The sequence below is a fragment of the Montipora foliosa genome, chromosome 1 (assembly GCF_036669935.1).
Source record: "Montipora foliosa isolate CH-2021 chromosome 1, ASM3666993v2, whole genome shotgun sequence".
Classification (NCBI taxonomy): domain Eukaryota; kingdom Metazoa; phylum Cnidaria; class Anthozoa; order Scleractinia; family Acroporidae; genus Montipora; species Montipora foliosa.
In genome coordinates this window covers 59756888-59772893 of record NC_090869.1, presented here as the reverse complement: position 1 = coordinate 59772893, position 16006 = coordinate 59756888, and the positions used below count along the sequence as shown (strand labels likewise).

Here is a 16006-nt window from a genome sequence, read left to right as displayed (position 1 = left end):
ACCTCTACAGTTTCATTATCCAATGATCTAGTCTTATGCAGGTGACAGTGACGGTCGTGAAATCAGAAGAAATGCATTCAATCAAATAAGCCAACCATAAGCCGCCGTTAAGTAAAGAAAAACGAGGAAGAAGAATTGGCGACCAGGGCCCCGTCCACACCTATCCGAATATTTTTTTTGATTCGCAACTTTTCGAATCTGCTCTCCAAGGTGGATCCAGATTGGAAAGTTTCGAATAGAATCCTGCATCCGATGAAGTTACAAACTCAGATCCACAGTCTTTATCGTGTAAATATTCAACATGGCTGCTGAACGAAATACTATCGCTTCTGTTGTCGCCAACTCGCACGCCTCATGGTGCCTGCTCTGTTGACAATAGTCGCAGATGAGTCCTGGATACTAGAATGAATCCGGATGCGAGTGGACGGGAAAATTCGATTTGAATACGTTACGGACGTGAACATTTTTGACAGCGCAGAGAAAAAATTTGCGGGATTCACTTTCAATACGGCAAGCTATTTCATAGGCTCTTACCTTGTTTTTTTACTCTGACTTCAACAGTGGTTGTATTTTCCTCTTTGGCTGCTCCAGCCGTGAAAATTGAAGCCGTAGTTGAATTTCCTTGAGCTAAGCTTGTCCTGGCTTGCAGCTGAAATGCTCCACCTTGCGCATCAAGCATCACATATTCACCAAGGCCATTAAACGTGTAATTCCTTCCATCAAGGGTTCGAAAATGAGGATCACCCCAGAACCAAGCTTAGACAGGAAACAAAATCACAAATATAATACAACGGTTATTTAAAGGAAGGCGTGACCCAGGTTAATCATTCATAAGGCATTTGCCACTTTCTCGTTCTGCATGGCAAGGCCTTCAACTTAATGAGCTCCAGCTCTTTCTTCGTGTTATAAAAGTAAGCAAACGACGGCCAAGAATTCTTTTTTTATTTTTGGATTTCAAAAACTAACTAAACAGTAAGTGACCACAGTTTTAAGCCTTGATTTTAAAAGGACACCCGTTTATTTTAACTGCAATTTTCCTATTTAATGGTCCGCCACTACTAACTTTTAAATTTTGAGAAACCTGGATCGAGGAGAAAATGAAGTCAAACACTCTCTAGTTTCAGAATGCAATGTGTGTGTGGGCAGCTGTATTAATATGCAGTATGGCAGTCTCGGGCTTTTTGAGACTTTTCGTATATAATAAGCTGCATTTGAACGCTGAACGTTTAAGCTAGTGAGTAAATGACGTACGTTTCCCCAGATCCAACCCTATAGGTCTAATCGGTCAGTTTTGAACGTGAGTAATGGCAAACCATGAAAACACTCAATGTAAACAGCCTTTGGACAAAAATCAAAGCTCAAAATGTTTTCAGTCAGGTGTTAAGCAAACACACCTCCAAAATGTGAAGAAGAAAGGAAGTGAATGTTTTATTTTTCATAGTAGCACTTTAAGAAAGATGAAGAGAGATTAAGATCCGCGTATACGACTGACGTTTAATTGCTCCAACAGTCTTCGATCTGACATGTATCATGACAATTACTCTATCTTGTTCCTCTCCTTTGGAGCAACTGCTCGATATAAGTAGCTGAAAGGTAACAAATAACTAAAGACCAAACTAGTTTCATAGTTTTTGGCACGGTGCAAATTATAGTCTGAGTGACGTATTCTGTTTGTCATACACCTGGTCAAGAATTTCTCTATTACCAAGCACAATTCAGAGCCTTAGCAAACAATAATTATTCTCTTCAAGGTAGTACCCACGTTAGTAACAGGATTTGTCGTGAGGCATCTGAAGAGAGGATTTTAGAGAGAAATTATTTCACGTCCGCGTTTCAAACGAAAGCGAATTGTTGGTATTTTTACTTCAATTATCCCTCCATGTGATTTTCTGTGTTTGAATACGTACATGTAGTCTTCTGTCGTCCTTGCACTGCACGTGTTGACCTAAGGCAATGTTGTAGCAATCATAAGAAGGAAAGATCTTGTGGAGATGTTTAAAAACGTCAGGGCGCGAGGCTTGCAATGTTCATTTTTTTGCATAGATGATTACAGCGAAGTTAGAAATCTAATTGTGGTGCTTCAATAGAGAGAATTAAAGCAGTGGGTATTGAACGTCCTCTTTCGGAGCTAATGGGGAATTAATTGATTAAAAGCGGTTTGAAATATTCGTGCATCGAAAAACTTACGTCTTGGAGGTGGTCGATAAAATTGGCAGTCGTCAGATGGTCGATAAAGGTAAAATAGATGGCATAGTGACTCATCGACACAGCAAAATTTGTAGGCTTCAAAGTCAGTGAACATGGCATCCACGCTGGGCGGAATTTTATAGAGTGTCACAATGAGGTGACCACCCCTAGGAATACCAACTATCAGAGCGCCAAAGTCATTCGGCTCTGTAGAATAGCAACACAGCTGGAACACTTTGAATTGAACAAAGCCTTGAACGTTAGATTCGATGAATCGATTGGACCTAAAACAACGTTTTGGCCAAGAGAAGTGCCAGTCCCAGTGATAACGCCCAGTATCAAGAAAAGCTTGTCTCAGAGTACATGGGCATGCCATGCGTCTGTCTGGTCGGATATTCTGATAGTACCAGAATGTGAAGTCTAAATCTTTCTGAAAGGAAGCCCAAGTAATGCATTTTTCCAATGCGCCTTTTTCATCCTTTGTCTCGATTCTCCAGAAATACCTTCCAAGCAAATCGGTGTTCCCCATTTTCTTATCAAGGTTGTACATTCCGAGTACTGTGCCCGCTCTGGAAAAGAAACACGTAAACGAAAAAAGAACAATTCATTTTCGTCATCACTGTCATGGGGATTTTTGTATTATCTAAGTCACACCTACGCACGGAGCGCGAGGTGGGCGGGAGATGTACGGAAAAGAGAGGGACGGGAGATAGAAATGCAAAACGGAAATGAAAAGATCCTGATTAGCTAAATCCTCCCCTGTTGCTGCTGATCGGCAAAAGGTGCAAAAGAAGTATGCATATGAGAGCTGGATTTCACCAAAATGATCGGAACACAAGGTAAAATTTGTACTGAGGAGCAAAAGAAGACTAAAGTTGGGTGATATGGAAAACATTGAACGATTTTTCCTTCCAAAATTACCGTTTGCGCATCAAATAATTTGATTCAGGAAGGATGCCTGTCAACAGATACCGCGCTACTGTTTTCAGAGGTTGCTAAAAGTTGCTCTGGGGACAGCGCGGTTGGTAATTCACTTTTGCGAAAGCGCCAATCGATATTAATGTTTTCATTCGGCTTCATGTGATTAATACCGTCAGTTCCTACTGAAAAGATGGTATAGCTGATTTCGCTTACCCTTTGATATTCAGTTTGGTCCCGCTAAAAGGATCGTTCCAACCAGCCACAGGTAGACCATACAAATTGGTCCAGTATTGATATTGAGAACTGCAAGTTAAAAGCAACTAGACATAAACATATGTTTGCTATAACACGAGATTTTCATGGCATGAACTTTTCGAACTGGCCAAATAATTAGCAAAAAGGAAAGTTACGTGCGGAGAGCGTCTTCTCAGAGAGTGAGTTGGTATATATTAAAGAAATCCAGCGAAGTTAACTCTTTGTAACTTACACAGGAACACCAATGGTCCACTGAATGCCTCCGTTTGGGTAATTGTACATCAAAAACGAGTTAAACCAATTTGTTATGATAACAGCTTGAAACGTATTTCCCTGAAAGAAAAGTAAAAGCGGGAGTGACTTTCTTTGGAAACGTTTTTTATTTTATTCATTTTGCTACACTACATCTATTACAAGAATACAAGTTTACAAGATAAAAAAAAAAGTGACGAGGAAACCCAAATGAAACCACGGGGCTTATATAAAATTAGGTTCCCTCGCAAAGAACAAGAAGGAGTTATCACAACAAAAAAGCAAGAGACAGGAGCTTGAGAGCAAATTTTATATTAAAACGTAATATATATATATATATATATATATATGTTATTTTTTTTTTTGAATGAATATTTTGAAATAAAGAGCATATTTTTGAAGGTTGCAAGAGATGAAGAACTAATGATATTTGAACTTAGACTATTTTAAAACGTTGGGCATTGAAAGATAACAGAAAATTGACGTATATTTGTTCTGCAATACACCGTATTCAAAAATGGCGGACACGCGGAACAACCTAGGTTCTAATACATGAAAGCGAGGTTTGATAGACCGTATTTCAGTCTGGAAAATTTTAGTAGCGGCTGTCAGCAGACTTATGTTCTGTATACGATATTCCGGTCTTATCAGAGCTAAATCCTCCTAAAATGGCGTTGAAATGGCTATTAATATATGGGAGTTAAGTAAGTCTCCTATTGAAAGGAACATGGTGTACACTATGACCAGCCTGAATGTCGTCTCTTGTAGAGGACAAATGTTGAATGTTTTCTCCACTGGCCCCAGGCCGTAAAAATTCAGCGAAGAAGGATTTAGCCCAGCTAACGAGGCTCCGGGAATGTCATCTTCGGTAAGAATAACTGAGTCATTCACTGCACTACTTGAGGACGCCATTTTAGGAGGATTTAGCTCTGATGAGACCGGAATATCGTATACAGAACATAAATCTGCTGACAGCCGCTACTAAAAGATTCCAGACTGAAATACGGTCTACCAAACCTCGCTTTCATGTATTAGAACCTAGGTCGTTCCGCGTGTCAAAGTGAGCGCCTGCTGTTATAGCTATAGGTACGATTATTCAAGGAAAATCAGTAGAGTTTCAAATTTTAAAGGAAAATTAGAATTGCAAAGAGAGTATATAAATTGACCTGTTTGAAACAAGTGAATGTCTTGTAATTTAAGCAAGTAGAGTTCCTTAAACATAAGATATGTATGAGTGATCACTGAGCAGTCAGAATATTACTCAGTAACACAAACACATTGACAACAGGAGACGTCTTCACTCTAGTAATCTACAAAAGCAAATTGGTAGCAGTTCTAGCCTGCCATCCAAATATCACATTAATCAAGCAGCTTGCATCTTGAACACTAGGCATCACCTAAACCCACCTAGCAAGTTATACAACCCGTTTTAAGAGTGAGACTCCCTAGGATAAGTAAATTATAAGTGCTCAATTTTGAATTTCCATTCAGAAGACTTGCCGGATGGTTTTTCGTCTGGTACCTCCCTCTATTTATCGGTTCGTTGGTCAGTCAACTCTCTGCAATTGGTCGGTCGGTCGTTCGATCCGTTATTGTGCAATTTCGTCACCAAAATAACCTCCAAAATATATACTAACCCCGGAACAGATCACACTTGAGATACCAGGGTTTCTGTATGGGAAGTAATGGTAAACATCAGACGGACATAGGTTCACCCAGGTCACAACAAGGACCCATGTGGCGTTAAAGTTGGCAAACCGTTCTCCTGCGTATTGCCGAACATGTCTTGATGCCATGACAAATATCTCGTTCGTTTGGTTGTTTTCCCTTTGATTTTCCTCGTAAACGTGATAGTGAACTTTTGAGTAGCCTGATTTAAAGCCCCTATACTGATCCGTTCTGGCCCAAAATGGGGCAAACATTCCCACTCTGTCTACAACGCGGTAAACACCAAATTTTCGAGGCCATTGCAGACTCCATTTATTGTTAAGTTGTATTTTGCCATTGTGACAGATCTGCAATTTAAAAAAAAAAGAAAGGTATGCAATGTAAAAGCAAATGTGCGACGATCGCACACCCATAGTTAAAAAAATCAACTAAATGATTAGGCAGAGAAATAAGACTTAACATACTGAAATAAACTAACGTTGACTTGAAAACCAATGTTGCGAGTTCTATATAAAATTAAAGTCATCATATTTTGCTTATCTGAGGAATACACAAACATCTATAACCTATTAAGTGTGCAGTGGAGGCGAACAGTTTTTCACGAAGAGAAGAAATCTTCTTGAACAGGTACATAACAAAGAACACAGGCACTGAAATTCAGTCTCAAGTGATTATAAATTTTGGGCGCCTGGCGGTCAACGATAAAAATGAGATAGTTACAAGATCGCAAAATTTCAAAATGTTGTGCATAAAAGTGCTAACAGAATACGAAATGCACGTTTCCAAATGAAGACTGTTCCACCATTGTATCGATAAAAAAGAAACCATTTTTTGTAGCTATTAGTCCATATAGGGTAAGGAAAAGTTATTAGTGGAGCGAAGACTATAACTTGATTACAGAAATAAGGCGAGGCTAAGTTAACAACCATAAGTAAGTTTGTGTATAATCCTTCTTACGCCCTGTTTGACCCAAAAACGTTCATTAAAAGGCACACCTTACTTGCCCCTTTCAACACACCAGTAAAGAGCCATGCCTTCTCTATTTGAGAACTTTCTATCAAATTGCTATTAGATTCATGATAACCATGCCTAATTGACACATGAGGGTGTTCTAAGGTGAAAGTGCCAAAGATTTTAATAATACTTCGAGAGTGTGGCGGCTTAAATTCTTATTTTAAGGGTGTCAGGGTTCTAGTTTACAATGACACGTACGGTAAATGTAAACTTAGAATTGGACCCGGTGTTGGCGAGGATAAAATTTGAAACAAATGTTCTCGACAAGAGAAACATACGTGCAATTTATAATGCCTCCCTCCAAAAAAACGAAATCCGTACGGTTGCACTTTAATCTCCAAACACAAGTTATTAGAAATGTATTGAAATGAGTCGTCGACTCCAAACTCCTCATCATTCTGCTGTTTTCCGTATGGATAGAGGTTGTTCACAACTCTTGTTGCTAAAAAATGAACAATAATGAATAAAACATTAGGTTGAATTAATGAAGCTAGACCGTTTGTGTGAGTGCAGTCCTGGTCTTAGTGACTAACAATTTGCAACATTGGCGAAAGTAATCCTCAGAGTTCAGTGTTGTCAGTGGATATTACTAAGTATTATTATATGGCTGGTGTTTCTGGCCGATATAAGCCGGGGCTATGATTGGCTAAGAGCAGATAAGCTCCAGGGCATTATTCTCCCGTAATGCCCACGGGCCGATTATGGATTATGCAATTTTTTTTTGTCTTTAGAAACGTTCTGTTAGCTATATAATAAACAACTTAATAACCTCAACTAGTCAGTCGTTACAGCAAAACCTCAATGCTCGGCCTCCAATGGAAGATCGAAGAGAGACAATTGAGGCAATTGGGTATTTGGTTAAACAGGTAACCAACATCAAGCGACAAATTATACTTTAAATTAATATTCCGATATTTGAATTCTTGTTGCCCTATTTGCATGTAAACGAACGCAAGGTATGGAGTGGAACAAAAAAACTCAAACAAACAAAAGTTACAAACAAGATTTTATTAGAGTCTCCCTAAAACTCACCTGTTGCAACAGGCCTACTTTGGATCTTCGACGGAGAAACGTTCAAGATAAAACTCTTCGAAAAGCCTTCAAAATAGCTTGTCTTGATGGCAGCATGTAGATATATACTGCTAACAGATGTAGAGGAATAAACAAACGCTGAGAGCGGAATACTTGAGCTAGAAGAGGAAGCCACACTTTCCAAAATAGTTGTTGATAACAAAAGTCTTGGTCTGAAAGAAGACGCTTGACTTTGAGACAACGGCGTGAAAGATAAATCTTGTTGGCTGATAAGCACAGACTCACTTTTAGACAAGCTTACTGAGGTCCAAACTCTTACTGATGGAGTAACAGTTTCAGATATGCTTCTTGAGGTTGACATAATTTGGCTGACAGAGTTTGATTCCGAACCAATGCTTGTTGAAGAGAACACTGTGGAAAACAGAGACTGGGATTTGCTCTGAGACCGGCTAGTAGACAATGACCCACTATGAATGTTGCTTGTTGAAGATGAAGCACTCCGGCTGACATATTTGGAAGTACTTTGGAAGACACTCGATGACAACGAAATACTTGAGCTCATAGAAGACGACACACTTTCCGAGATAGTTGATGATGACGAAACACTTGGTGTGACAGAAGACGCTTGACTTTGAGACAACCTGGTCAAAGATAAATCTCTTTGGCTGAGGGACAATGAGTCAGTTTTAGAAGAGCTTACTGAGCTGGAAACACTTGTGCTTACAGATGGTGAAACTGTTTCGGAGATTCTTGTTGCGGTTGACACAGTTTGCCTGACAGAGTTTGATTTAGAAGTAATACTTTTTGCAGAGGACACTGTGGAAAAAAAAGATTGGGAATTGCTCCGAGACCGGCTAGTAGACAATGACCCACTATGAATGTTGCTTGTTGAAGATGAAGCACTCCGGCTGACAGATTTGGAAGCACTTTGGAAGACACTCGATGACAACGAAATACTTGAGCTCAAAGAAGACGACACACTTTCCGAGATAGTTGTTGATGCCAAAACAGTTGGTGTGACAGAAGACGCTTGACTTTGAGACAACCTGGTTAAAGATGAATCTCTTTTGCTGAAGGACACCGAGTCACTTTTAGACAAGCCTACCGAGCTGGAAACACTTGTGCTTACAGATGGTGAAACTGTTTCGGATATTCTTGTTGAGGTTGACACAGTTTGCCTGACAGAGTTTGATTCCGAAGTAATGCTTGTTGCAGAGGACACTGTGGAAAACAGAGATTGGGATTTGCTCTGAGACCGGCTAGTAGACAATGACCCACTATGAATGTTGCTTGTTGAAGATGAAGCACTCCGGCTGACAGATTTGGAAGCACTTTGGAAGACACTCGATGACAACGAAATACTTGAGCTCAAAGAAGACGACACACTTTCCGAGATAGATGTGGATGACGAAACACTTGGTGTGACAGAAGACGCTTGACTTTGAGACAACCTGGTTAAAGATGAATCTCTTTGGCTGAAGGACACCGAGTCACTTTTAGACAAGCTTACTGAGCTGGAAACACTTGTGCTTACAGATGGTGAAACTGTTTCGGAGATTCTTGTTGAGGTTGACACAGTTTGGCTGACAGAGTTTGATTCCGAAGTGATGCTTGTTGCAGAGGACACTGTGGAAAACAGAGATTGGGATTTGCTCTGAGACCGGCTAGTAGACAATGACCCACTATGAATGTTGCTTGCTGAAGATGAAGCACTCCGGCTGACAGATTTGGAAGCACTTTGGAAGACACTCGATGACAACGAAATACTTGAGCTCAAAGAAGACGACACAATTTCCGAGATAGATGTGGATGACGAAACACTTGGTGTGACAGAAGACGCTTGACTTTGAGAGAACCTGGTTAAAGATGAAACTCTTGGGCTGAAGGACAACGAGTCACTTTTAGACAAGCTTACTGAGCTGGAAACACTTGTGCTTACAGATGGTGAAACTGTTTCGGAGATTCTTGTTGAGGTTGACACAGTTTGGCTGACAGAGTTTGATTCCGAAGTAATGCTTCTTGCAGAGGACACTGTGGAAAACAGAGATTGGGATTTGCTCTGAGACCGGCTAGTAGACAATGACCCACTATGAATGTTGCTTGTTGAAGATGAAGCACTCCGGCTGACAGATTTGGAAGCACTTTGGAAGACACTCGATGACAACGAAATACTTGAGCTCAAAGAAGACGACACACTTTCCGAGATAGATCTCGATGACGAAACACTTGGTGTGAAAGAGGACGCTTGACTTTGAGACAACCTGGTTAAAGATGAATCTCTTTGGCTGAAGGACACCGAGTCACTTTTAGACAAGCTTACTGAGCTGGAAACACTTGTGCTTAGAGATGGTGAAACTGTTTCGGAGATTCTTGTTGAGGTTGACACAGTTTGGCTGACAGAGTTTGATTCCGAAGTAATGCTTGTTGCAGAGGACACTGTGGAAAACAGAGATTGGGATTTGCTCTGAGACCGGCTAGTAGACAATGACCCACTATGAATGTTGCTTGTTGAAGATGAAGCACTCCGGCTGACAGATTTGGAAGCACTTTGGAAGACACTCGATGACAACGAAATACTTGAGCTCAAAGAAGACGACACACTTTCCGAGATAGATGTGGATGACGAAACACTTGGTGTGACAGAAGACGCTTGACTTTGAGACAACCTGGTTAAAGATGAATCTCTTTGGCTGAAGGACACCGAGTCACTTTTAGACAAGCTTACTGAGCTGGAAACACTTTTGCTTACAGATGGTGAAACTGTTTCGGAGATTCTTGTTGAGGTTGACACAGTTTGGCTGACAGAGTTTGATTCCGAAGTAATGCTTGTTGCAGAGGACACTGTGGAAAACAGAGATTGGGATTTGCTCTGAGACCGGCTAGTAGACAATGACCCACTATGAATGTTGCTTGTTGAAGATGAAGCACTCCGGCTGACAGATTTGGAAGCACTTTGGAAGACACTCGATGACAACGAAATACTTGAGCTCAAATAAGACGACACACTTTCCGAGATAGATGTGGATGACGAAACACTTGATGTGACAGAAGACGCTTGACTTTGAGACAACCTGGTTAAAGATGAATCTCTTTGGCTGAAGGACACCGAGTCACTTTTAGACAAGCTTACTGAGCTGGAAACACTTGTGCTTACAGATGGTGAAACTGTTTCGGAGATTCTTGTTGAGGTTGACACAGTTTGGCTGACAGAGTTTGATTCCGAAGTAATGCTTGTTGCAGAGGACACTGGGGAAAACAGAGATTGGGATTTGCTCTGAGACCGGCTAGTAGACAATGACCCACTATGAATGTTGCTTGTTGAAGATGAAGCACTCCGGCTGACAGATTTGGAAGCACTTTGGAAGACACTCGATGACAACGAAATACTTGAGCTCAAAGAAGACGACACACTTTCCGAGATAGATGTGGATGACGAAACACTTGGTGTGACAGAACACGCTTGACTTTGAGACAACCTGGTTAAAGATGAATCTCTTTGGCTGAAGGACACCGAGTCACTTTTAGACAAGCTTACTGAGCTGGAAACACTTGTGCTTACAGATGGCGAAACTGTTTCGGAGATTCTTGTTGAGGTTGACACAGTTTGGCTGACAGAGATTGATTCCGAAGTAATGCTTCTTGCAGAGGACACTGTGGAAAACAGAGATTGGGATTTGCTCTGAGACCGGCTAGTAGAGAATGACCCACTATGAATGTTGCTTGTTGAAGATGAAGCACTCTGGCTGACAGATTTGGAAGCACTTTGGAAGACACTCGATGACAACGAAATACTTGAGCTCAAAGAAGACGACACACTTTCCGAGATAGATGTGGATGACGAAACACTTGGTGTAACAGAAGACGCTTGACTTTGAGACAACCTGGTTAAAGATGAATCTCTTTGGCTGAAGGACACCGAGTCACTTTTAGACAAGCTTACTGAGCTGGAAACACTTGTGCTTACAGATGGTGAAACTGTTTCGGAGATTCTTGTTGAGGTTGACACAGTTTGGCTGACAAAGTTTGATTCCGAAGTAATGCTTGTTGCAGAGGACACTGTGGAAAACAGAGATTGGGATTTGCTCTGAGACCGGCTAGTAGACAATGACCCACTATGAATGTTGCTTGTTGAAGATGAAGCACTCCGGCTGACAGATTTGAAAGCACTTTGGAAGACACTCGATGACAACGAAATACTTGAGCTCAAAGAAGACGACACACTTTCCGAGATAGATGTGGATGACGAAACACTTGGTGTGACAGAAGACGCTTGACTTTGAGACAACCTGGTTAAAGATGAATCTCTTTGGCTGAAGGACACCGAGTCACTTTTAGACAAGCTTACTGAGCTGGAAACACTTGTGCTTGCAGATGGTGAAACTGTTTCGGAGATTCTTGTTGAGGTTGACACAGTTTGGCTGACAGAGATTGATTCCGAAGTAATGCTTCTTGCAGAGGACACTGGGGAAAACAGAGATTGGGATTTGCTCTGAGACCGGCTAGTAGACAATGACCCACTATGAATGTTGCTTGTTGAAGATGAAGCACTCCGGCTGACAGATTTGGAAGCACTTTGAAAGACACTCGATGACAACGAAATACTTGAGCTCAAAGAAGACGACACACTTTCCGAGATAGATGTGGATGACAAAACACTTGGTGTGACAGAAGACGCTTGACTTTGAGACAACCTGGTTAAAGATGAATCTCTTTGGCTGAAGGACACCGAGTCACTTTTAGAGAAGCTTACTGAGCTGGAAACACTTGTGCTTACAGATGGTGAAACTGTTTCGGAGATTCTTGTTGAGGTTGACACAGTTTGGCTGACAGAGTTTGATTCCGAAGTAATGCTTCTTGCAGAGGACACTGGGGAAAACAGAGATTGGGATTTGCTCTGAGACCGGCTAGTAGACAATGACCCACTATGAATGTTGCTTGTTGAAGATGAAGCACTCCGGCTGACAGATTTGGAAGCACTTTGGAAGACACTCGATGACAACGAAATACTTGAGCTCAAAGAAGACGACACACTTTCCGAGATAGATGTGGATGACGAAACACTTGGTGTGACAGAAGACGCTTGATTTTGAGACAACCTGGTTAAAGATGAATCTCTTTGGCTGAAGGACACCGAGTCACTTTTAGACAAGCTTACTGAGCTGGAAACACTTGTGCTTACAGATGGTGAAACTGTTTCGGAGATTCTTGTTGAGGTTGACACAGTTTGGCTGACAAAGTTTGATTCCGAAGTAATGCTTCTTGCAGAGGACACTGGGGAAAACAGAGATTGGAATTTGCTCTGAGACCGGCTAGTAGACAATGACCCACTATGAATGTTGCTTGTTGAAGATGAAGCACTTCGGCTGACAGATTTGGAAGCACTTTGGAAGGCACTCGATGACAACGAAATACTTGAGCTCAAAGAAGACGACACACTTTCCGAGATAGATGTGGATGACGAAACACTTGGTGTGACAGAAGACGCTTGACTTTGAGACAACCTGGTTAAAGATGAATCTCTTTGGCTGAAGGACACCGAGTCACTTTTAGACAAGCTTACTGAGCTGGAAACACTTTTGCTTACAGATGGTGAAACTGTTTCGGAGATTCTTGTTGAGGTTGACACAGTTTGGCTGACAGAGTTTGATTCCGAAGTAATGCTTGTTGCAGAGGACACTGTGGAAAACAGAAATTGGGATTTGCTCTGAGACCGGCTAGTAGACAATGACCCACTATGAATGTTGCTTGTTGAAGATGAAGCACTCCGGCTGACAGATTTGGAAGCACTTTGGAAGACACTCGATGACAACGAAATACTTGAGCTCAAAGAAGACGACACACTTTCCGAGATAGATGTGGATGACGAAACACTTGGTGTGACAGAAGACGCTTGACTTTGAGACAACCTGGTTAAAGATGAATCTCTTTGGCTGAAGGACACCGAGTCACTTTTAGACAAGCTTACTGAGAAGGAAACACTTGTGCTTACAGATGGTGAAACTGTTTCGGAGATTCTTGTTGAGGTTGACACAGTTTGGCTGACAGAGTTTGATTCCGAAGTAATGCTTGTTGCAGAGGACACTGTGGAAAACAGAGATTGGGATTTGCTCTGAGACCGGCTAGTAGATAATGACCCACTATGAAAGTTGCTTGTTGACGATGAAGCACTCCGGCTGACAGATTTGGAAGCACTTTGGAAGACACTCGATGACAACGAAATACTTGAGCTCAAAGAAGACGACACACTTTCCGAGATAGATGTGGATGACGAAACACTTGGTGTGACAGAAGACGCTTGACTTTGAGACAACCTGGTTAAAGATGAATCTCTTTGGCTGAAGGACACCGAGTCACTTTTAGACAAGCTTACTGAGCTGGAAACACTTGTGCTTACAGATGGTGAAACTGTTTCGGAGATTCTTGTTGAGGTTGACACAGTTTGGCTGACAGAGTTTGATTCCGAAGTAATGCTTGTTGCAGAGGACACTGTGGAAAACAGAGATTGGGATTTGCTCTGAGACCGGCTAGTAGACAATGACCCACTATGAATGTTGCTTGTTGAAAATGAAGCACTCCGGCTGACAGATTTGGAAGCACTTTGGAAGACACTCGATGACAACGAAATACTTGAGCTCAAAGAAGACGACACACTTTCCGAGATAGATGTGGATGACGAAACACTTGGTGTGACAGAAGACGCTTGACTTTGAGACAACCTGGTTAAAGATGAATCTCTTTGGCTAAAGGACACCGAGTCACTTTTAGACAAGCTTACTGAGCTGGAAACACTTTTGCTTACAGATGGTGAAACTGTTTCGGAGATTCTTGTTGAGGTTGACACAGTTTGGCTGACAGAGTTTGATTCCGAAGTAATGCTTGTTGCAGAGGACACTGTGGAAAACAGAGATTGGGATTTGCTCTGAGACCGGCTAGTAGACAATGACCCACTATGAATGTTGCTTGTTGAAGATGAAGCACTCCGGCTGACAGATTTGGAAGCACTTTGGAAGACACTTGATGACAACGAAATACTTGAGCTCAAAGAAGACGACACACTTTCCGAGATAGATGTGGATGACGAAACACTTGCTGTGACAGAAGACGCTTGACTTTGAGACAACCTGGTTAAAGATGAATCTCTTTGGCTGAAGGACACCGAGTCACTTTTAGACAAGCTTACTGAGCTGGAAACACTTGTGCTTACAGATGGTGAAACTGTTTCGGAGATTCTTGTTGAGGTTGACACAGTTTGGCTGACAGAGTTTGATTCCGAAGTAATGCTTCTTGCAGAGGACACTGGGGAAAACAGAGATTGGGATTTGCTCTGAGACCGGCTAGTAGAGAATGACCCACTATGAATGTTGCTTGTTGAAGATGAAGCACTCCGGCTGACAGATTTGGAAGCACTTTGGAAGACACTCGAAGACAACGAAATACTTGAGCTCAAAGAAGACGACACACTTTCCGAGATAGATGTGGATAACGAAGCACTTGGTGTGACAGAAGACGCTTGACTTTGAGACAACCTGGTTAAAGATGAATCTCTTTGGCTGAAGGACACCGAGTCACTTTTAGACAAGCTTACTGAGCTGGAAACACTTTTGCTTACAGATGGTGAAACTGTTTCGGAGATTCTTGTTGAGGTTGACACAGTTTGGCTGACAGAGTTTGATTCCGAAGTAATGCTTGTTGCAGAGGACACTGTGGAAAACAGAGATTGGGATTTGCTCTGAGACCGGCTAGTAGACAATGACCCACTATGAATGTTGCTTGTTGAAGATGAAGCACTCCGGCTGACAGATTTGGAAGCACTTTGGAAGACACTCGATGACAACGAAATACTTGAGCTCAAAGAAGACGACACACTTTCCGAGATAGATGTGGATGACGAAACACTTGGTGTGACAGAAGACGCTTGACTTTGAGACAACCTGGTTAAAGATGAATTTCTTTGGCTGAAAGACACCAAATCACTTTTAGACAAGCTTACTGAGCTGCAAACACTTGTGCTTACAGATGGTGAAACTGTTTCGGAGATTCTTGTTGAGGTTGACACAGTTTGGCTGACAGAGTTTGATTCCGAAGTAATGCTTGTTGCAGAGGACACTGTGGAAAACAGAGATTGGGATTTGCTCTGAGACCGGCTAGTAGACAATGACCCACTATGAATGTTGCTTGTTGAAGATGAAGCACTCCGGCTGACAGATTTGGAAGCACTTTGGAGGACACTCGATGACAACGAAATACTTGAGCTCAAAGAAGACGACACACTTTCCGAGATAGATGTGGATGACGAAACACTTGGTGTGACAGAAGACGCTTGACTTTGAGACAACCTGGTTAAAGATGAATCTCTTTGGCTGAAGGACACCGAGTCACTTTTAGACAAGCTTAGTGAGCTGGAAACACTTGTGCTTACAGATGGCGAAACTGTTTCGGAGATTCTTGTTGAGGTTGACACAGTTTGGCTGACAGAGATTGATTCCGAAGTAATGCTTCTTGCAGAGGACACTGTGGAAAACAGAGATTGGGATTTGCTCTGAGACCGGCTAGTAGACAATGACCCACTATGAATGTTGCTTGTTGAAGATGAAGCACTCCGGCTGACAGATTTGGAAGCACTTTGGAAGACACTCGATGACAACGAAATACTTGAGCTCAAAGAAGACGACACACT

The 16006-nt window shown here is 41.7% G+C and overlaps 2 protein-coding genes across 2 annotated transcripts in view; both read right to left on the bottom strand.

The window, feature by feature from the left end:
• LOC137979652 (mucin-like protein) overlaps positions 1 to 7443 on the bottom strand; it is a 22745-nt gene extending 15302 nt beyond the window's left edge. The window contains exons 1-7 of the mRNA XM_068826969.1: positions 7330 to 7443; positions 6576 to 6739; positions 5253 to 5630; positions 3596 to 3696; positions 3322 to 3411; positions 2188 to 2756; positions 535 to 756 (exon numbers count right to left, since the gene is read on the bottom strand). Of these exons, the coding sequence (XP_068683070.1) occupies positions 535 to 756; positions 2188 to 2756; positions 3322 to 3411; positions 3596 to 3696; positions 5253 to 5537 (1267 nt within the window). The 5' untranslated portion in view covers positions 5538 to 5630; positions 6576 to 6739; positions 7330 to 7443. The remainder of the gene's footprint in view (positions 1 to 534; positions 757 to 2187; positions 2757 to 3321; positions 3412 to 3595; positions 3697 to 5252; positions 5631 to 6575; positions 6740 to 7329) is intronic.
• LOC137971914 (serine-rich adhesin for platelets-like) overlaps positions 5549 to 16006 on the bottom strand; it is a 56709-nt gene continuing 46251 nt past the window's right edge. Inside the window, exons 4-9 of the mRNA XM_068818656.1 lie at positions 15320 to 15385; positions 13973 to 14038; positions 13204 to 13438; positions 7330 to 8550; positions 6619 to 6739; positions 5549 to 5630 (exon numbers count right to left, since the gene is read on the bottom strand). Of these exons, the coding sequence (XP_068674757.1) occupies positions 5549 to 5630; positions 6619 to 6739; positions 7330 to 8550; positions 13204 to 13438; positions 13973 to 14038; positions 15320 to 15385 (1791 nt within the window). The remainder of the gene's footprint in view (positions 5631 to 6618; positions 6740 to 7329; positions 8551 to 13203; positions 13439 to 13972; positions 14039 to 15319; positions 15386 to 16006) is intronic.